We start from the raw sequence: 22,865 nt of genomic DNA, 5'->3' as shown, positions 1-22,865 counted from the left end.
GGAGACCCGCAGGCCCAAGGGATCAACTCACAGATTCTGCAAAAGCATTGTCCCAGAGAACAGTGGCCGTCGCATTGTTGTCCTGGCTGCCGTGGACAATCACCACCACCGGGAGGGACAGGGTCTGCAAAGACACAGAAGGGCTGAGCGCCCACAGCCACACCTTCTTCCCCTTCTCTTCTTTTTTTCAATCACAGTATGTTCATTCTTCTGCAAGTTTCAGTAAATGTCACCTGGGACACAGAATGTGAACGGCTCTGGGAATAACATGACTTTTCCATCCACATTGGCAAAATCTTAGACATTTCCGATCTGGTAAAATAGATTTTCTTAGAATTTCTGAAGGATGGACTAAGTTCTCTAAGTTACACAGAGAACAAGAGAGAGAAGAGGGAGGATGGCCCGGCCGGTGTGGCTCCGTGGTTGAGCATTGACCCACAAACCAGGAGATCACAGTTCCATTCCAGGTCAGGGCACATGCTTGGGTTGTGGGCTTGATCCCCAGTAGGGGGCGTACAGGAGGCAACTGATCAATGGTTTTATTCCATCATTGATGCTTCCATCTCTCCCTTCCTCTCTCTGAAATCAATAAAAACATTTTTTTTTAAAAAAGAGAGAGAGAGTATGGAGACATTTTGGGGTGTGTGTGCCGGGTGCGGGGGGAGAAGGTGGGGGAAGCAAGTAACAAATATCTATCCTCACTTTCATTGATAAAAAAATTTTTAAAAAGGGACTATGCGACCCAAACAATTCTTGTGTGATATAAAGTGCTCACAGACACACGGCTGAGGGAGGGCTTTACCTTGACTTGAAAAACCAGCTCGTTTCCACCAACACTGAACTGTGATTCAAACAGGATTGTAAATTTTTCTTCGGTCACTGACTCTGCCCCACGACGGTCAGACCTCTTGATGCGTTTCAGGGACTGCAAAGGAGAAAATTAAGGTGACCAAGTCCTCAGATAAGCAGGGAGAATCTGTTCTTCCCCTCCCTCCACCCTCACCATGTTCCTGAAGTGGGCGCTGAGCGTGCCTGTGGCCTGGTGATACTCCATCACACAGCAGTTGTTCAAGATCTCGCCACTGTAGTCACTGCAAATCAGAGAGAGACACAACTCTAAACCCACGCAGGGTCTCCGCTCACAGCGCGTAGAGATATGCTCGGGGTAGGAGGAACCACAGAAGGTATTTAAAAACTTATGTCATGCCATGGCTGGTTTGGCTCAGTGGATAGATAGTCAGACTGAGGACTGAAGGGTCCCAGGTTCGATTCCAGTCAGGGGCACATGCCTGGGTTGCAGGCTCGATCCCCAGTCGGGGGCATGCAGGAGGCAGCTGATCAATGATTCTCTCTCATCATTGATGTTTCTGTCTCTCTCTCCCACTCCCTTCCTCTCTGAAATCAATAAAAATACATTTAAAACATAAAAAATAAAAAAATAAAAATCTGTCATTTAGAAGAAAGGTTAGCTCCATAAAACATACAAGAAATAAATATACATAAAATATACACAAGTTTTAAGTGAATTCCTACTAAGTGAAACCATATCACACTATCCTCACAGAAGAACGCCTTCTGTTCTTTCTCTGAGAGTCAGAGGCCAGAAGGGCTGCTGGGGCTCCTACATAGGACCGGCTGAGCCCAGAACGCTGTGGGGCGCGGCCACAGCGTTTGGACAGGTCCAAGCCTCGGACTGATGAGAGGGCACAGTCCGCTCACGGCCACGTGCAAGTCCCAGCGTGGAGGGCAGAGCCCTCCCCGCACAATTACAGCCAACAGCTATAGTGGTAAGCTCGAACCTATGGTCCGAACACGTGGCCCCACGTGCCTGAGTGATGTGGGCTTGATAGAGTTCAGGTGCATGTAACTGAGTAGGATCGAAACCCACGAGAATGTTGTAAACATCCTGATCACGCCCTTACTTTGCCTCGTCGCATCTGGCTATAAAATAAAGACACGGCTTGTAGTCCGTGGCACTGTTGCTAGCTCTCCATCAGAGAGGACAGCGTCCCACCGAGACCCAGCTTTCATTCGCTTGTCTGTCTTTTCTCAATCCTTCACCGCCCCCTCTCAGGCTCACTGAACCTGGCTGAGCTGGCGCGGCACCTAAGGCACCTGGGGGCTGAGTATGCCACGGCTGTGCCGGCTCGCCGCAGAAAGCTTCCGAGGAGGCTCCCTCCTTGCCACAGCCAGGCCTCGAGGAAAGGGGCCGAAACACAAGGAAGGAGGCACGTACTTGCGGGTGTTCTCGTTCTTGAGCAGCGACTTGGCCTGCTGCTCGCTGATGATGGTGGCCTTCACCTGGGGGGGGTTCATGTGCACATTCAGCTTCCCCCCCACCAGCAGGCGCACGGTGGCTGCAAACTTGGTCTGGGTCTTCAGGACCTGAGGGGGCTGCTTCTCGATGATGAACGTGCTGCGGGACCCAAGGGACGAGATGCTGCCTCAGGGGACAGGGCTCTGGTCCCCCGGGTGGGGAGGATGCCTCACACAGGGCTCAGCAGGCAGAGGAAGGGCACGTGGCCGACACCCTGTTCCCAGGGAGGCCACCGAGAGTCGAGGGGACGGCGGGAGGGGAGGCAGGGAAATGAACTTGGCAGCTGGCACGGGCTGCAGGAAGCAAGGGCAGCCCAGGTAGCGCTCACAAGAGAAACTGGGAAAGGTCAACGGCGACTGGGGACAGAAGGGAAAGGGTGTGAGCAGAGAGACAAGGATTCAAGTGAGAGCCCGCCCCCCATCTGCAAAGCACCCCCTGCCTCCCCCATGCCAACCACATGCGGGGCTGGGCGCGGCCGAGAGGCAGCAGTCACCTGGTCACCAGGGCTGAGATGATGTCTGTGATGGTGGCATTGACCTCCGCCAGCATCTCCTCCACTGGGCCGGGGATGGGCAGCTGCTGGCAGAGGTGCTCAGCTCTGCGGATCTGCTGCCGGTTCTGCCAGATGATCTCAGCCAACTTCTCACACCTGCACACCAGCCGCGGGGCCAAAGGAAAGGACAAGGGCTTCACCCCTCCCCCAGGCCACAGGTGAAGAGCCTCCCAGGCTGGGGTGAGCCCCCCAAGACCCAGCCCCACCCTCACCCAGGAAGGCTTTACACCTCAGCGCCCACTCCTGTCCACTGAGCAGAGCAGGACAGGGGCTGCCCTGACTTCCAGAAATACAGAGACACGCAGGAGGCGTGACCCTGATTTGTACCCAACCAGCGAGCATCAGGCGAGAGCACCTGGCCCTGCCCCACCCCCGCACAGTGACTCCCTTCCCAGGGAGGGGCATGACTGCGGGCACCAAAGTCTGTGTGGGGACCAGACCACGGGTGAAGTAAGACCCGTCACGGGACGGAGCGAGCGGCTGCACATGGAAACACGGAGCAGAATAAGCAGCTGGTAGACTACCCTGAGCCCCTGCCCCCCCTCCCTGCTGGCCCCGGCCCCGCCCCCATTACCAGGACTGCAGCACGTCCAGGCTGCCCTCAGGGGGCCCCCCATTCCCGGCCAGCTGCTGCCGCCGCTTCCACTGGATCAGCTCGTCATCCAGGATGATGGTCTGCTGCTTCCGCAGCAGCTGCAGGGTCTTCTGGTGCTTCTCGGCCAGCTCCTGAGGGAGGGGAGCAGGCCCTCTGGCTTCCAGGGAGCAACCCTGCAGGGCCTCGCTCAGGAGGCAGGGCCTCCCTCCCCCGTCCTGCTCTGCCTCACAGGCCCCCACAGGCCTCCTGCCCCCCAGCCCGGGGTCCTGGCCCATCCCTCTCTCGGGTCCCCGACAGCTCAGAATGTGGACCCCCACGCCTGGAAGAGAGGGACGCACACCCCACTCACCACGCGGTATTGCTGCAGCGTCTGAGCCTCGCGCTGCAGCCAGGCCTCCAGGGACACCTGCTTCTGCTGCAGGGCTGACTCCCGGCTCAGACGCTCCTGCGGGTTCAGCTGGGCCAGCTGGGCAAACTGAGCTGGAGGAGGGACAGGACACCCATGGCCATGATCCCCCAGCTTCCAGCAGGAAACCCCGAGAAACCACACTCACTTGTCCCGCAGACAAGACCCTCCGGCTGACGTGTCTGACCAACGGCAAGTCAGGGATCTGGCAGCCAAGGGCCCCAGAGATGAGCCAGCTTCACTCCCTGGCCCCCCAACTCTGAGCTCCCCTCTAGAGACTAGGAGACAGAAGCTCGTGGGTACAGCTGAGGAGGATCCTACCACCCTAGCCCACACAGCTGGGGGCCCAGCCTTCCTCACGCCACATCGGGGTCCAGCTTGGCGCCACACTGCCTCGTCTGACTCGGCCCGGCCATTTGCTAGCGGGGTGGACTCGGGGGAATCCCTTCTCTCTCCTGTGCCTCAGTCTCCCTGTGTGCAGACGGGGAAGCCTGCTCCCTGCCTCAGCCGGTTGCTTGGGGATTAAAAGCGCTGATATGGAAAATGCTCAGGAAGCTGCCTGGCACGGGGGAGCTCTTGGTGAGAGTTAGTCCTTGTTGCTCAATGGGCTACAGGACAGGACTGAAGGGTGACGGGGGCCAGCAGCTCTCAGCCCCGCCCTCACACGCAGGGCCCGGGCCTCGCCAGGGAAGGCCCTGCTCCTCGCCTGTGCCGCCTGCCTCCCGGGGCGCAGCTGCCTCTCCTCGGGGAGAGGGGTTTCTCTGCGCAGGAAGGCGCCCAGCACGTTTGTCCAGGTTGGGTCACGGTGAGCTCAGCTGACCAACAGGAAGAGAAGAGAGAGAAGATGGAGAAGAAAGAAGAGAGGGAGGGAGGGGCCTACACAAAAGCAGCAAGATTCGCGCCTCCGGCAGTGGCTCCGTTGGTTGAGCATCCTCTGGTGCACCCAATAGTCAGGGCACCCCAAGAAGGCAAATGCTCAATGATCTCTCTCTCTCTGTCCTCCGGTGGGGATTTAAAATAAATTAAGTTAAGAAAAAAAAAAGTAGCAATATTCTCTCAGGAAAAGGAGGCAGCTCTCTTCATATTAGCGTTAGGAAGCTCAGCAATGGCAGGAATAGGGAGTCAGGGAGGCATAATTACCCTCTTAAAAATATCAGTTATGAAATACTTAAGACATAGGGAAAGTAGAAAGAATCACATAAAAACACCTGTGACTTCATAACCCAGCTTAAGAAATCAAACATTTCCCAATTAAAGCCACCTGCCCACCTCCACAGCTTGCAATCCCATCCCCCACCAAGGGAACCACTATCCTAAATTCTGGGGTGATTATGCGCAGCCAATAGCCATTTTGAACTCCCCAGTGTCCTTCCTCGGGCTGAGTCAAGGAGATGTGAGCATCAGCATGTCTTGGTCAAGCTCGTGGCAGGCCTCTGAGGGCCATGTCACATTGACCTAGGCCCTGTCCCAAGGTCACACAGGCGGGGACGGACCAAAGCAACTCTAGACAGCCAGGAAGAGCCCAGAACGGGGAGGGAATTCGGAGACATGGCTCCCATCTCACTGCAGGGGCCTGAGCAGGAAGAGCATCGTCCAGCAGGGAACACGGCAGCGTCGCCTGGGGGCCGCCTCAGGAGTCCTGCCACCACAGGGCGGTAGGTGGTGGTGTCCCCAACACCTGGTCCAGCCTCCCTATGCGAGTGACCCAGTTAGGTTTCTCCTGGCAATTTGCAGATGTTTCTGGGAAGGACGCCAGGAGATGTGGGGCAATTGTCTGCTCCACTGGAGGGAACTGAGCCTTCCCTGCACAACTGATCAATAGTCTGTGTTTCTGATGGTGAACTTGATAAGTGAGACTGAACTGACATTGCATGATGGGTACAAATCCAAACCAGAATCCAAACCCAAACCCAAACACAGGAAACAGAAAACCCAAGGATAGGATCATCGATGTGGTAACCAGTCCAGGGCCTGGGATAGAACTATAGCGTGGCCACCCTGTTCCCTCATCTTGGAAGTGGGCTTTTCCCCCGCTGGGGCCAGTCAGGTATGGAAGCAGATGGAAGAAGACATGCTGGAATCATCCCACCGACATCTATTCCACACCTACTGTGACTCAGGCAATGTGCTGGCCTGAGGGTATAGAGATGCAAGACGCAGTCCCTTCTCAAAGAATTTACATGCTAGTGGAGAAGACACAGTTAATAAATAATATCGATATAGTTATAGGATGGCGCCCACACGCATGGTGTTTGACGAGCACACTGCATGTGCACGTGTGTGTTTTTGAATGGCTGGTTGGTGGAGCAAAGCTACTCTGAGACCGAGCAGGGCACGCAAGCGGGGAGAGGAAATCACTGCCACGTTGCCAGGCTCCCACAAGGACAACAGAGGGTGCTGTTGAGACTCCACAGCCTCCGGACTGACCCTGAAGTTCTCTGTACCCAGAGTACCAGGCTGGAGTCCCACCAGGAAGGGAGGCCTTTGTCTACGGGCAACTGATGTGCCCTAGGATGGCCTCTCTGAATAGCTGTGCAGAACATGAGAAGTTTGTCACCAGAAATACGGTCCTCAGCCCTTATACTGGCCCTGCTCAGAGAGTAAAGCAACACTGATAACATACAAACCACCTGGACTGGGAGCGCCTTCCTACAAGACCAGGAGCTGGCTGGGTATGGGAAGCCTGAGTGAGATCCATCCTCTCCGAAGGCAAGACTTTGCTTTCTCCCCTCCCCAGGCCTCACCTTCCCAATGCTAACGAGTCCCTGATACTCCAGAGAAAGGTAGCTGGTTCTCTCCCCCAGGACCTGAGCTTCTTCCCAGCCCCCACGCCCGCCTCACCCTGGATCCTCAGGCTCTCTTGATACTGGATGATGAAGTACTCTTGAGTCTGCTGCAGCTTCTTCAGTTCGTTCTCGGTGTCCTGCGTGACCAGCCGCAGCTCCTCAAAGGTCTGGTTGATCTGAAGGTGTTTCTGGGACATGATGTCGGCAAGACTTCCCACTGGAGAGGCACCCTGGACACAGATCGGGGCAGAGTGCAGGCAGCCGTGAGCTGGGCAGTGAGCACGGGAGACCACCTCAGGCCTTAACGCAAGGGATCAGCCAGCACCTATCACGGGGATGAAACCCCAAAAGCTTAATTTTGAGTCCTAGGAATTGCAAAAGTCATTTGTGAGAACTGGTGTAGAGTGGGAAAAGAGGAGAAAAGGGGGAGCTGGCGGACCATGGCATCTTCCTAAAACAGTGGTCGGCAAACTGCGGCTCACGAGCCACATGCGGCTCGTGGGCCGCGGTTTGCCGCTCCATTGACTAATGAGTTTGCCGACCACTGGGATAGGGGCTTAATCACAAGGAACAACAACAGCCTGTAATTATCGGAATTGAGAGTCTAGGTCAGTGGTTGGCAAACTCATTAGTCAACAGAGCGGCAAACTGCGGCTCGCGAGCTGCATGTGGCTCGCAAGCCGCAGTTTGCTGACCACTGTCCTAAAACATAGTAGGAATTCCTAGTGCAGCTCTGGCCTCCACCAGAGTATCCCAATCGCGGCCCATCTAATTCCCTTCTAAGTTACCTGGGTTTTCCTACTAAGGATGATGACCCCTGGGGACAAAGTGGGGAACAGGCAGGTGAACACACATTGTCTTTGTTCTCATGCGAGACCTACTTGTGACTGAGGGAAGAGGGAATCAGGGGAACCTCTCCCAGGTGTCATCCTGGAGACCCCAAAGTGAAGTTACAGGGGAGGCATCAACAAGGGCTTTGTGGATCCAGGCATTTACGTGGCCTGGTCTGATCCATTCCTTCACCCGCTGGCTGAGAGAAGGCGGGCAGAAGTCTCACCTGAATATAGACATGACTTTACTGAAAAACTATTCATTTGGGGTTGAATTACTTCACACCTGTGCACATTGTTTTGTGGCTGCAAGCTCATCAAGGCTATAAATCCGTTAAGACCAGAGTACAGTCTTCTATTTCCTTTAGGACAAGGCTCTGTTTATAGAGACACTGATAGGTGTGCCCCGAGTCATCATGACAAACGGGGTCCAGAGGGAAGTGGGCAAGATGGGGTTTCCCAACTCCTCTCCCCACACCCAGGGGACACTCACATTGTTGGCTTCTCGGACCAGCCTCTGCTCGTTGTACAGAATGTGCCGGATGCAGCGGACCAGCTCCATGGGGCAGCGGTCATACGTGTTCTGAAAGAATCCAAGAGCAGACAATCACTTGGTCCCACTCCATGCTCTGGGCCTAACCCCACCTTGGAGGAGACTCCTAGAGACACGATGGTGTAATCATGAGATATGTTGCTCCTCCAATATCAATTGGGGACAAGGAAAGCACATTGTAAAAAACCTAAGTAAGAAGGTCAGAGTACCCTAATTTGCCCAAAGTACTACGGCATCCTTCTTGGACACAGGATAATTAAACTCCAAAAAGGCCACATCAGAGGAGAACCTGGACACCACTTTGCTGGGCAATGAAAATTACTCCACCAACGACGGGGAGATGGACATTGTACGTCTCCAGATGTGATACCGTGAGAAGGACACGACCCTTAGAGTGCTGATCAGGGTTGTGTAACCTGAATCTCATCATGAGGAAACGCCACACAAACCCAAAGTGAGACACGTTTTATCTTTAAAAAGTAGAGGCACTAAATTACTTCAGAGTGTCAGTGTAACAAAAGACAAAGAAGGCTGAGAAACAGTTCCAGACTAAAGGCAATTAAAGAGACATGATGACTAGATGCAAGATGTGACCTTGGACTGGATCCTGAACTGGAGGGGGAAGAAAAAGTGCCCTAAAGGGAATCAAGTCATTTGACAAGATGGGAAGGTAGACATAAAGTTACCTAAAGGTGTTGTTCTATCCATGCACCGTTTACTGACGGTGATAACCGGACGACAACGATGTAAGAGAAGGTGCCTATTCTTAGGAAATGGACGCTGAAGTACTTAGGGCAAAGGGACATGGTGTGTACAACTCACTCTCAAGTGACCAAAAAAGATGTGTATGTGGAGAGCATATGATAAAGCAAATGTTAACAATGGGGGTCTTTGTATCAACCTTGCAACTTTTTGTAAACTTGAAATTATTTTCAGATTCAAAGTTTAAAAAGAGCTACAACCATGACAATAAACAACAAGAGCTTTATGCAGGCAACTCCACAACCCTGAGTTGAAGAGAAAGAAACTCTGTAGAGGAAGTACTAAACGAAGGAGGAGTCCCGTCTAGGGAAGACAGCGGTGACCCAGAGCTCACACCCACCTGGAGCTGCGTGGCGTAGTGCCCCAGCTTGATCTTCAGCAAGAACCCATCTTCCCCCACTTGGTGCTCCGCCTTCTTCTGCAGCTCCTGCACCAGGCCGTCCAGGAGCTGGGTGGCCTTAATGTTCTCCTGTGGATTATCAAGATCTATTGAGTCCCTAGGGGAAAAAAATTACATATATATGTATACATACATGCACAGGAGCCTATATAAATGCAGCCTCAACACATCACACCTTGTCTTTGGCTAAAGAGATTTCGGCATAAAGCTCACTGCAAACTTTAGGGGAGTTCCATTCAAACTGATTAGATGCCTACATGAATCTAATCCTAACCCACTAACTACCTGAGTGGACTGTATAGGAGTCTATTTTCTTTCTTTCTTTCTTTCTTTCTTTCTTTCTTTCTTTCTTTCTTTCTTTCTTTCTTTCTTTCTCTCTTTCTTTCTTTCCCTTCCTTCCTTCCTTCCTTCCTTCCTTCCTTCCTTCCTTCCTTCCTTCCTTCCTTCCTTTTTCTTTTTTTTTTTTTTTTACAATGTACTGCCCTTTCTCCTTCCTCCTACACTTGCTCCGGTGCTTATGCTCTCTGCTGGGAATGAAGGGAGAGGAAAGTGCTTTGTGTACACTGAAGGAAATAGGGCTCTGATAATTTCCTATTTATAGTCACCCCTTCACGGGTGTAAGGGACACAATGTCGAGAATGTTCTACTTTTTTTTTCCACCCCCGACTGGTTCTATATGTTGCTAATTTCACATAAAGTATTTTCTTAAGACAGGTGAAACAACATTTATTGCTGTTTCTAAGAAGCCTCGGAAATGATTTCTTCAGACAGACTCTTCCTATGAGTATTTACACAAGTCGCAGGCTTGGGTCCTGCAGGCAACACTAACTCCCCCAGGGAACCAGAGATGCTGTATTCACGCAGAGCCAGGTAACTGGTGACAGTATTTGGATGGCCTCCCTTCCTCTCTCTCTCCGTCCCCCATTCTCAACCCTCCTCCAGGACACTCTCATGTTTTAAACAATTTAAGGTAACAGTTGCTATTTGGCAGAACTTAATTACTCAGCTCACTGGAGAAACCAAACAGCTATCAGACTGAAATAATATTCAATTACTGTTGCACAGGTCTAAAGCCAAACAAGAGATTTGGTGCTGGCTGAAAAGTGCTGTCATCTCGAACCCCATAATGTCAGTTAGCAGCTAATTTCAAACAGAGGCACAAGCAGGAGTACCACACACTGATAACGGACTTCATCAAACGATATGCTGAAATATGCACTTGGAGAAGACAGTGGAGAAAGTCAAATGTTCAACGTGCATGTTCCATGGACTAAATGAAACAGATATTAAATAAAAGCCTGGGAGGAAGGAATGGCGGCCCAGCATGCACCCGTGTCAACTGGCAATAACGCTCCTCGTCCCAGGAAGCCATTCTTGAGAAGATCCAGTCTCAGAGCAAAACTCATGGAAAACAAGAACTCTGGTTCTTATACTTAATTCTCTGTCCTTCCCCCTTCTCCCCCCGCCCCAAATATTTTCTTACCGTAAACATGAAGAACTGGACATTTTTATTAAAATCTTTATACTCTTTTTAAAAATATATTTTTATTGATTTCAGAGGGGAAGGGAGAGGGAGAGAGAAATAGAAACATCAATGATGAGAGAGAATCATTGATTGGCTGCCTCCTGCACGCCCCCCACTGGGGACTGAGCCCACAACCTGGGCATGTGCCCTAATCGAATTGTGATCTCCTGGTTCATCGGTCAACGCTCAACCACTGAGCCATGCCGGCCAGGCTAAAATCTTTATATTCTTTTTTTTTTTTTAATATATTTTATTGATATTTTACAGAGAGGAAGGGAGAAGGATAGAGAGTTAGAAACATCGATGAGAGAGAAACATCGATCAGCTGCCTCCTGCACACCCCCCACTGGGGATGTGCCCGCAACCAAGGCACATGCCCTTGACCGGAATTGAACCTAGGACCCTTCAATCCGCAGGCCAACGCTCTATCCACTGAGCCAAACCGGTTTCGGCAAATCTTTATATTCTTAAGAAAACTCAAACTAAGGAAAATTCTAGAGTTATCAGGGCGATAACTTTATAAGTTAAATAAATGTCTAATAACTATGTTGTATACCTGAAACGAATATAATATTGTATGTCACTGTCATTGGGAAAAAATTTTTTTAACTAAATAAAATTTCCTTTAATATCAACACAAGTCTTTTAACATTTGCTCAGTAAGAAGACGACGTGGAAACTCTATCAAATGAAATTTTAAATAAACAGAAACTTCCTATTAATGTTTTTCTGAACTCCTCAAAATCATTAAGAAAGAAAAGGAAATGGAAAAGCACTAAGCAAGGTGCAGTTGACAGGCTCACATTTAGCTCTCTTTTTTCTCACTTAATTACACAAGGCTGAGATTTTTTTAATTGCCTAGAAAATTGCCTTCCTGATGCTCTCTAGTTTCTGGAGAGAAATATGCTACTAATACACAATTGCAACTATACCAAGGCAGTGTTACTGCCAGGGATACAGCCCTCCTCGAACAGTAGTAGCGTAAAGGCTGTTTCCCCCACCCCCCGCCCCCCACCCCCGGGCTCTGTCAGAGAGGCCACGCCACCCGCCACCCGCAATGATGCAGGCCTGAAGCAGAGGATGAGTCTGTCAGATCAGATTGACAGGCTGGTGACAAACCAACCTGCTCCAGGCCCTGAGCAGAGCAGCAGGCATCCTGCTGCCTGGCGTGCAACAGTGTCAATGAAAAATACTCCTTATCACAGGTGGCTGCATTGTACTAACGCTTAAAGAGTTTAAAAACAATTCCCTCCCTGAATATGTAATAAAGAGTAATTTGGAAAACAAGAAAAATAAACATGCTTGTTAAATCTGCCATCAAGATATAATTATTGTTAATATTTTGGTGTATTGTCTTTTAGTCTTTATGTGTATATATAATTTACATATAAATTTAAAAACACCAATGTCTCTCCATTGTTAAATTTGTTAACAATACACTTTTTAAAAAATTACGTGAATGGACATACCTTATCTGTCCCATTCAGCACTAAATGTGGACAAAGGTTTTAATTCTTTCATATGAACTCTACTACCTACGACTCTGCTAGGCACCTTATAGGCACTCAAAACATTTGTTAATTGGTTTTTACTAGCTGCAATGCTCAAATGTTTTTAGCCAGAATATACTATTAAAGAGAAGATATCCTATTTTTAAAAAATATTTTTAATTGATTTCAGAGAGGAAGGGAGAGGGAGAGAGAGAGACAGAAACATCAATGATGAGAGAGAGTCATTGATCGGCTTCCTCCTGCATGCCCCACACTGGGGATCGAGCCCACAACCTGTGACCTCATAGGTCAATGTTCAACCACCACTGAGTCATGCCAGTCGGGTGGAAGATATCCTATTTTTAAAATCCTAAGAGTCATTCTATCTTTCTAAAATTTCAGATGGCACTAAATACCTCTTCATGGGTCAGGATTTTTTTTTTAAGGTGTAAGTTTTGGAGTCCCCATTGTGTTATCTTTCCAAATTTGAATATGCTTGTGCTTCACGAAATATGATGGAGAAAAGTCGGTTCACTTACCATGGTTGGCTCTCGATCCACTGGGATAAGTAATGGCGCACCTCGATGGGGAAATGCTGGCCGTACAAGGCTTGCATCTGATGAAGGGCATCTCCTTGGAGCTGCTGGGCCTGGATCCACACAGCCATGTTTACAATCTGCTAAACAAACAATCAGTGGTTTGGGTGTTTTTTTTTCTTCCCCTTTTAAGTCCACTAGAGTAAATATTAATATAGTCATAAAAGCTAAAGATAATTGCTTCTTAAACCCTTTCTGGTAGACTGAAGATCAGGGTTCTTGAACTGAATTTTAGCGTTACAATGTTTTCAAGATGTAGGTGTTCCGTGTGGCCATGGGAAGGTATCTAAGTGGGTCCATAAAGCTCTGACTGTACAATACACTGAAGTCCTAGAAGCAAAAGTGCAAAGGTAGCATTAGGGGAAGAACTGCCTATAGCTTTGATATCATAGACATTTTCTTTACTTTTGTTCCGAACTTGAAGCAACAGTAAGCAACATCTGAATAGTAATGATACATAATTAGCGTGGGGATTTTTAAAAAATCACTTGTTTTAGATTCTTATTTTGACTTTTAAGAATTACAATAAACATACTTCCATTTTGAAAAAGACCCAGTAAAAGGAAAGTGAAAATATCTAAAGCATGGATTGAACCCTATGTATTATGACTAGTTACCTAAGCAACAATGCTTTGCACACAAAGGGCACAACTTTATTGGAAAAACATCCCAAGGTTCACCTTCTGAGCTATTGGTAAGGAATTTATGAAGCAATGTTCTGTTAAATTATAGCCTTTAAAAATCTTTCCGACATAAAAACAATACATTCCAGCTAAGAGTCAGAAACAAGAACCATTATATTCCAATAGTGGATAGGTTTTTAAAATATGCTCTTGATTTCAGAAAAACGGTCTTATAAAACTACGAAGATGCCTTCTCAGACACACCTGAGAATTTTAAATCCATTTGGCACAAACTCTCTGGGCTTAACCTGATTGCAGTGGTGACATTACTTTCATGTACACAGAAGGGACTAACACGGAATCTTGCTCTAACACTGATCCGTAATGTAGACTCTGGTAGAAGGCAGGGCTATCTTTAATCCCATCCAAAACAATTTGGCTATTGATTGGCACAATTCTCCCAAGAGCTGTTATAGTTAGGATCCAGTGAATTAGAGCTTGCTTTTGTTGAATACCAGAGACTACATGAGTGTGTTAGGAAACAAAAATCCCATCTCTGTTAGTTATCGTTATCCAATAGTGTAACACTGAGCTATTTATGGGACTAGTCAGTTAGCCAACAGTGAGGTGTGGGGAGGGTGCCAGTTACCTATTTTAGAATTGTGCAATGCTATAGAACACTTGAGCGGTGTGCAATTTTATTTAGAGCTTTGAGGGATGAAGGCTGAGATCACTACGATGACCCAAGACATGACATTTCAATGGCTGAGAGTTTACTAGGAGAAAGACTCTTGGATAGAAGAGCTCCCTCCATGTTATAATCAAACATCTGGAAGACATTTAATTGTACAATGTAATTTTTAATCAAATAAATCATGTCCCAAGATTTTGGAAACTTGGAATAGACACCAAAGCATGTTTTTTGGATAAAAGGTAAAGAGATGGATGGGTGGATGGACGAAGGCGCTTAGGCATTTACACGAATAGAATGAAAGAAGAATGAAGCAAAGAATGCAGGTTTTAGTCTCCTTTAGTGAAGGGAACTGGAGAGAAGACCTCACCATGGCTCTTGTAGTGACTATGTGAAGGATACCAATGGATAGAAAAGCAATCGTGCATCCTGCATTCATTAACTGAATTGACCCAAGAGACAAAAGAAGGAAAACGTTTCTCTCCTCAGAGACTCCTTCTCAATCCACCCAAGTAACATAACAGTCTGGTCACTATCCTCCGTCTATTTTCTTCATGTCATTGATCACTTCCTGACATTTATCCCATATTTGTCTACTGTCTCCCTACCAGGGAGAAGTCACCACAAACATGATGACTTGGTTTTGTTCACTGCTTCTTCTCTTGGGCCTAGAACAGTGCCTGGCACATTAGCAATCAGTAAATTTTTTTGTTGCATAAATAAATGTATACACGCAATTTGGTCAAATCTATAAGCTTTTTTCAGAGTTATTATGGAACAAGATATCAGTATGAAATACCCAGGCAAGAAACTGAAACAAATTTTATAACTGGGATGATTTTGTAATTTGGACGAGTCTATATTTACAATGGTCTATTTGTTCCTTAATAACATTTGCCACAATTTGTCACTTTTCCTTTTAGTTTCCATTAATTTGTTTTTGTCTATCTTCCCCACTGAACTCTGAAGGACGGTAAGTGAAAAGAACACAGTTATTGGCTTCTGTGTCCCCAGTGCAGTGCCTAGCACAGTGGCTTGACATGGCAAGTAGTCAATAAACACTTGCTGAGTGGTTAAATACACACCAAATATGTTGCAAATATTTCACATGTCCTGCTGTCGGAGCATATTCCAGGAGTCTATTATTGTTTTTGTTAATCCTTACCTGAGGATATTTTTTTCTTTAGAGAGAGTGGAAGGGAGGGAGAGAGAGAGAAATATCAGATAAATATCGATGTAAGAGAGATACATCGATTGGTTGCCTCCCGCACATGCCCAACCGGGGCAGGGGATCCAGCCTGCAGCTGAGATAGGTGCCCTTCGGTGCATAGGTTAATGCTCTAACCACTTAGCGCACTGGCCAGGGCCTATTATTGTTTTAAGAAAGACCATGGTGATATGCCGCACATGTAGGGGTACTATATAGACGTCATACATTCATTTTGTCTCGTGGGTGTTTTTTTGTTTGTTTGTGGGTTTTGTTGTTGTTGTTAATCCTCACCCAAGGATATTTTTTCCATTGATTTTTAGAGAGAATGGAAGGGAGAGTGAGAGACAGAGAGAGTGAAATAGTGTGAGAGAGACACATCGATTGGTTGCCCCCTATACGCACTGTGACCCAGGGCTGGGAATTGAGCCTGCAACCGAGGTACATGCCCTTGATGGAATCAAACCGGCCACCCTTCAGTCCGATGCTCTAACCACTGAGCACCCCAACGAGGGCTTGTCTTGTGTTTTATATTAGTTCTCAGTTTTTATCAAATAGTGGGATGCTGAGCTGTTGGTATGTGTCAGAATATTTTTATGGCTCTAAATATAATAGTTATTTTCTATGCCCTGACCGGTGTGGCTCAGTGGATAGAGCGTCAGCCTGCAGACTCAAGGGTCCCAGGTTCGATTCCAGTCAAGGGCATGTACCTTGGTTGTGGGCACATCCCCAGTGGGAGATGTGCAGGAGGCAGCTGATCGATGTTTCTCTCTCATCGATGTTTCTAACTCTCTATTCCTCTCCCTTCCTCTCTGTAAAAAATCAATAAAATATATATTTTAAATATAATAGTTATTTTCTAAAATGCCACTTGAAGAATAATAGCTGGAAAATATAAGGTGGCAACCAACTTATTTTGATAAATACAGTGTACTTTAATTCCACTACATGAAAATTCTTTGACAGAGAAAGTAGGTTTTGCCTATGAGTAGTAAAAAATGTAAAATAAAAATACACAAAAAATAGAGAATCATTTTTACTTTTTAACTAAAAATTATATACGCATGGGATGTGGGGTGACTTAACGGAGATTATTATGTAACAATTTAAAATACGTGGTTGAGGGAGAAAAAAATACCACCACTTTCCCCAATCGTATCAACAAAACCGAGACCCTAAGCATTAGTGCTTTTCTGCATGCATGTCGACACTCGCCACGCCCGTTACCAGGTGACACCTACACCTGCGTAAGCTGATTCTCTGCCCTTTCTCGCCGGTCTGGCTGCTCCACGCGGGCGGTGACTGCACCCCCCTGGCCTCAATACACTCTCTCTTCTGCTTATTTACGGGCAGCTCCCTCTTCAGTGCGTGATGTTCTGACAAGGGAAGTGGTTTGTGTCTTTGGTAAATCATCACAGGGGCTTCTCTGAAGACTGGGAAATGGATCCACAGTCTTATTTTTAGCCGAAGATGAGAACTATGTGAGCGTTACTTAGTGGCACTTAGTGTTCGTAAGCGCTCCCAACAACCCAACCCAGTCTGGATGCAGAATGCTGTGCTTTCTGAAAGTGTAAGCTATCTACATCCACGTGACATTTCTGGGTGCATCTCAGGAGCGCCAAATAACGCGGACCCTCAGGCAGTTAGTTGTTAAAACAGGTTTCAAAGTTTAATAGCTCATAATGATACAGGCTTATTGAAAACCATAAAAATAAATGCCCACTAACAAATAAATTATATGAGTGGCTGGGATTTAGGGATAATTTTGTCTCAATAATAAATACCTTTTTATTAGACGCTTTCCCTTTTAAAAATAAAATATAAAGCTTTTGTAAAGAAAAATATCACGGTCTCTGAATTCTTCTGGAACACTGTGGCCAAAGTCATGCCATAGCTAAGCTCTGGGCTAAGAGATATGTGGAGCGCGTGACAACAGAAGGGTCCCGATGCAAATGGGCCAACTGAGTGACTGAATTCCAGCGTGGGATGGGAGTGGGAGGCATAAAATGTGTGCAGGGATTTAATGGTCTGCTGGGTTTATGTGTTTAATTTATGCTCTTAACGTGTTTTTAAAAATTAATTAGAGAGAGAGATTGATTGGCTGCCTTCCCCACACACCCCAACCAAGGATCGAATCCATAAACTTGGGCATGTGCCTTGACAGGAAATCAAACCGGCGACCTTTTGATGCACAGGACAACGCTCAAGGAACTGAGTCACACCGGCCAGGGCTATGGGTATAATTTAAAGCATTTTTATCCCTGGCCAGTGTTTCTCAGTGGTTACAGTGTCAGGGTGAGCACAGGTTCACTCCCTACCACTACCCCCCCCCCCCCCCCGTGTTGGCGCCAGCAGGTGAAGGGTTGATTTATCTCTCTCACATCAATGTTTTTCTCTCTATCTGTCTCCCTTCCTTCCACTCTTTCTGAAAGCAATGGAAAAAAATAGCCTCAGGTGAGGATAAAATAATTAATAAATAAAGCATTTTATAATTCCTATCCTCCATCCCATCCCATCCCACCCCATCCCATCCATCCCATCCATCCCATCCCATCCATCCCATCCCATCCCATCCCATCCCATCCCACCCCATCCCATCCCACCCCACCCCATCCCATCCCATCCCATCCATCCCATCCCAGTCTCTAACATAGGGTTCAAGTTCTAGACATAATGGCTAAGTCACCTCAGTAGGGAAAGGCACTGGGAGGACTGTTCCCAGCTCGCCTCTGAATGAGAGAGTGAGTTGTGACGGGTGCTGTCCCCAGAGCAAGACTGCCCTAAGTACAGCGAGTCCTCACTTAACCTCACCGATAGGTTCTGCGACTTTAAGCAAAACGATGTATAATGAAACCAATTTCACCACCGGCTAATGATGTAAACAAGAGTTCCGTTCCTATGGGATCTCATCTCAACGTTAGAATGGAACAGTGTTGAATGAAATGACCTGCTGTTACTAGACTCCAGAAAAATAATTTAAAAATCCTGTTCTTTCCAAGGACAATCTGACTCCTACTAATTAAAGTATGAATTATTAGCAACAAAATTTTTGATTTATCCAATAAATAAACATAATTTTAGAAATAAGATGGAAAAATGAATTAAAATAACATTTATTAGTGTTATTATCCCCCATCGGATTTATCACTTACAGAACACCTATTATATGATTTATTACTGTAAGTGCTTCTCTGAACCTACTCATTTAATCCTCACAAAACCCTGGGAGGTCAGCACTATTATAATCCCCACTTTATAGATGAGAGAACCGAGTCAGCAAGTTAAACAGGATTGTAAAATGGTGCAACTTTGGAAAGCAAGCTGGAAATTCTCCAAAAGGTTAAACATGGAATTTCCATAGGACCCAGCAGTTCCACTCCCGGTTATGTGCCTAAGAGAACTGAAAACATGTCTGCAAAAACTTGTGCACAAATGTTCAGAGCAGCATCATTCACAATACTAGTAGCCAAAAAGCAGAAATAACCCAAAGGTCCATCGGCAGAAGAAGGAGTAATATGAATATGACTGGAAACATAAAATGGAATCTTATTCAGACATAAGAAGGAATAAAGTACTGACACGTACTACAACATGGATGAACTTTGAAAACATGACGCTAAGCGAAAGAAGCCAGACATAAAAGGCCACATATTATAAATTCCATTTATATGGAATGACCAGAATAGGAAAACCCACAGGGACACAGTAAATCGGTGGTTGCCAAGGGCTGGGGTAACAGGGAGTGACTTGTAATGGGGACAGGTTTCTTTTGGGGGTGAAGTATTTGCTCCAGGTTCCATACTTCTGAGGGGCACTGACATGTGGGCAGTCTGGCCCGCGAGGCTGACCTTCTCCCCCTCTACCATGCCCCCTCTGTCCTGAGGACTTGTGGTGGCTGGTCCTGTTATTTCATGTACTTTTCTTATGTTGCTACATTTCATAATTTAAAGAAAGAAAAAGAGTAAGGGATTAGAATAAGATACCTAACATTGCGAAGCTCAGATTTGGGCAAAGGCTTGGGCTACTTGGCAGATGAAACAGAAGGTGTATAAACTTTGCTTCTAATCTGCAAAGCATAAGGCAAGGAACCAGGATTCAAAACTGTTAATCAGATCAGATCCATTTAAAGACTGAAGGACTTTGGAAAGATTATAAACAGCAAGTTCCCTGGTTGTGTCAATATCAATGATTACATGCATTCAGTGGTGATGGTTACCCAGTAGTAGGAACTTGGAGGGACAGAAAAATATTGAATAGTAGTAATAAAGGATTAAGGCCTTGTTCATATTAAAATTGGCCTAACATCAAGTAAGAAGGTTATAGTAAAACTTTCCCATGCAGAAGTAGGTCAATACCAGAGCCATCTGCTCTTTAAATTTTTTTTTCTAAACACTACTTTATAAGCAATCAGGAAGGCAGTTCTCTAACAAAATCAGATTATTAAACAGATGGGATGAGGACAGAAAGAATAAAAGTATTTGGCTCGTAAAAATATAAACAAGGAAAAATTTGCCCAGGCAACATAGAGATGATAATATTCTGGGAAGACAATCAGTCATAAATCTTTATGTCACAGCCAAATGATTACATATTATTATGGGAAGAAGAGAAAAAGGGGAGGAAGTAGAATGGGGGAGGGAGGTCTAAAGGAGGAGGGAGGGCAGCTATTTGCTAAATATAAAGATCAAGTCTTAATCAGTGGGTTAGCATATATTTAAAACTGTCACCTAAATATAACTTGGCCCAGCACACACAATCCCATAAATAAAGAGAGTGGACTCGGACAAGGATCATCATAGCTGCTAAAACGATTAGGTGATACTTGTTGGAGAACAGGATAGTCACACAGTGTCAAAGTATTGCCTCACATATTACTTATTATTCACAGAGGGGAAAAGGTATGTATTCAGTGGAAAAAGCTGGTGGACAACACCTTAACCAAGTAATCAAACATCCCCGATCATGGGACAAACAGACATTTTATGCCTCCAGCTGTGATGCACTGAAAAGAACACACAAATGAAATGTTTCACCTCTACTCGTGAATAAACAACAGACAAATACAAATTGTGAGACTCATATGAAAGACAGAAAAATGTGGAACTGTTCTAGATTAAAGGAGACTAAAAAAACATAACTACCTAGAACATAGTTTTAAAAAAACCCACACCACAGTTCTAAAGGACAATACTGGGACAATTAAAATTTTTAATTACATTTAAAAAAATACATTTTTATTGACTTCAGAGAGGAAGGGAGAGGGAGAGTAAGATAGAAACATCAATGATGAGAGAGAATTATTGATCAGCTGCCTCCTGCACACCTCCTACTGGGGATGTGCCTGCAACCAAGGTACATGCCCTTGACCAGAATCAAACCTGGGACCTTTCAGTCCACAGGCTGATACTCTATCCACCGAGCCAAACCGGTTAGGGCTATGTTACAGTTCTTAAGAGTGATAATGGCATTGAGTTTATATAGAATGACCTTGTTCTTGGTAGATACATACTCAAGTATTTAAGGGTAAAGTCATGATGTCTGCGACTTACTTTCAAAGGGGAGAGGGAGAGAGAGGTGCTACCTAAATGTAACAACTGTTAACAACTGGTTAATCCAGGCAAAGTGTATATGAGTGTTCATTGTTCTATTCTTTCAATTTTTCAGTAATTTTAAATTTTTTCACAATCAAAGGGAAAAAAAATAAAAGCAATTAGAGGCTTGCTCTCGTCTGGAAATGATCCCTGGCGGCACATAAACATCAGGACTTCTCGGGACTGTGCTGCAGGCGGGAGGATGCTGTCCTGCAAGCGGGCTCCCTCCTGCCACAGTGGCCCGCAGCTCGAGGCATTTTCATTCTCTCTGTGTTGAAATCCATTTAGCAACCTGAAAACCCATTTGGGAAGAGACTACATCACTACCACTTTCCACGTAACTAAAAACATTTGCTGTGCCCTGGCTGGGTTTGCTCAGTGTTTAGAGCGTCGACTGAAGGGTCTTGGATTTGATTCCGATCAAGGGCACCTACCTCGGTTGCAGGCTTGATCCCCCCCCGCCCCCTCCCCCATCGGGGCACATGGGGGAGCCAACCAATAGATGTGACTCTCTCACATCAATGTTTCTCTCTCTGTCTCTTCCCCTCCCTTCCACTCTCTCTAAAAACTCCTTTTTCAAAACGACATTCCCCTTACCCGTAATGACACACCTGAACACAACTGGCATACGAGAAGGCCCTTGAAAGTTGAAGGGTAACAATTCAAGGCCTCCAGAAGGCTAGAGTTACAAGACCAGATCCCAGAAGGCCTTAGCCAGTGGTTCCTAAATTGGCTCCTACTCCAAGGCCAACAGAACTGGGGGGCTCCATCCTGTTTTGCTGACATCAACTTCGTTTGTGCCCAGAACGTGCACTTACAGCCACAGCAAGGTTTGCATTCCCTCTTGGACCCTCCACCGTCTCAGTCAGGTTGGACAGCTCAGGCCGGTTTCCAAGAACAGAAAGGCAGCGCGGTGGGGCAACCTGGCTAAGGGAGCCCTGAGGTCATTCCCCCTGGGTTATGCTTGACACTTTATGTGCATCCACACCAGCTCACCGAACCATCAGCAGCAAACCTGGGAGAGACACCAAAGGACCCGGAAACAGAACACGGACCCACCGAGCCCAAAATGAGCGCAGAAGAAGGTAGCATTTCCTGTGTCCCTCCCCCGCTTCAGGTAGCTTCATTCTCTGTATTTACCATGATCAGAATCTACTTCATTCTTGCCAACAGACCATTATTTGAATGTAAATCCTTTAAACACACACACACACACACACACACACACACACACACACACACACACGCACACACGCCCCAAAATAGAAAGTGAACCTAACCATGTTTTGGTTAAAACAAATGGAAAACTAAAACCGTGTCTGTTGAGAGAGAAATGCCTCATCAGCTAGTTCCTTTGTTTGCTCACTGGATGATGTTCCATTTGTGAAGTCCGACTGACGGCAGCTTTCTGAGGATAATGCCCATGTGTGGAGAACGATGCTCACTGTGTTTAAATCGAACAAGTCCTGCAGAAACGTGGGTCCAGCAATGGGGTAGCAGGTGGCAAGCAGCTAATTCTAATTCTGAGATGAAATGACATTTAAATCAGGGCTCACCATGTCTTAGAAAGTCAACATGTTCGGCCTCTTGGTGACAAAAAGGTTACCCAGTATCAGAAATAATAATGATATCAGGACCTTCAACATAAAGAAGAATTAAACCTGTGCACAAAGTAACTTTTACCACAGCATTAACACGGGCACTTTGCAAGAAAATACAATTACTTTTGCTAAAGCAAACTACTTTTTCTAGAGACAGATTCTCTCTGGCTCTGTATCTACTGGGATATGTACACACAGCTAAGCACCACGAACTCGAGTGACTGTCCCTACAACAGACAACAGGTGCACTGAAAAACTCCCATCGGCACACAAACAGCACTTTCGCCCCGAGACATCAGCCAGGATAACGGCTCTGTGTCTATGCTCTTTCACGGGCTG

At 46.5% G+C, this 22,865-nt stretch overlaps 1 protein-coding gene across 8 annotated transcripts in view; it reads right to left on the bottom strand.

The window, feature by feature from the left end:
- Positions 1-22,865, bottom strand: part of LOC308253942 (signal transducer and activator of transcription 5B) — a 61,229-nt gene that overhangs the window by 10,429 nt on the left and 27,935 nt on the right. For 2 of the 8 annotated variants that reach the window (XM_080679717.1, XM_080679718.1), the window contains exons 2-12: positions 12,757-12,893; positions 9,143-9,271; positions 7,981-8,070; positions 6,713-6,887; positions 3,815-3,945; positions 3,445-3,596; positions 2,811-2,966; positions 2,237-2,416; positions 1,004-1,091; positions 803-925; positions 32-124 (exon numbers count right to left, since the gene is read on the bottom strand). In XM_080679717.1, the coding sequence (XP_080535843.1) occupies positions 32-124; positions 803-925; positions 1,004-1,091; positions 2,237-2,416; positions 2,811-2,966; positions 3,445-3,596; positions 3,815-3,945; positions 6,713-6,887; positions 7,981-8,070; positions 9,143-9,271; positions 12,757-12,893 (1,454 nt within the window). Of the gene's footprint in view, positions 1-31; positions 125-802; positions 926-1,003; positions 1,092-2,236; positions 2,417-2,810; positions 2,967-3,444; positions 3,597-3,814; positions 3,946-6,712; positions 6,888-7,980; positions 8,071-9,142; positions 9,300-9,487; positions 9,594-9,674; positions 9,744-12,756; positions 12,897-22,865 lie in introns of those variants that run through there. The other 6 variants (XM_080679715.1, XM_080679713.1, XM_080679716.1 and 3 more) reach the window with 4 other exon arrangements.

The sequence above is a fragment of the Plecotus auritus genome, assembly GCF_963455305.1.
Source record: "Plecotus auritus genome assembly, chromosome: 7".
NCBI lineage: Eukaryota > Metazoa > Chordata > Mammalia > Chiroptera > Vespertilionidae > Plecotus > Plecotus auritus.
This window is presented reverse-complemented; position numbering and strand designations above follow the sequence as displayed.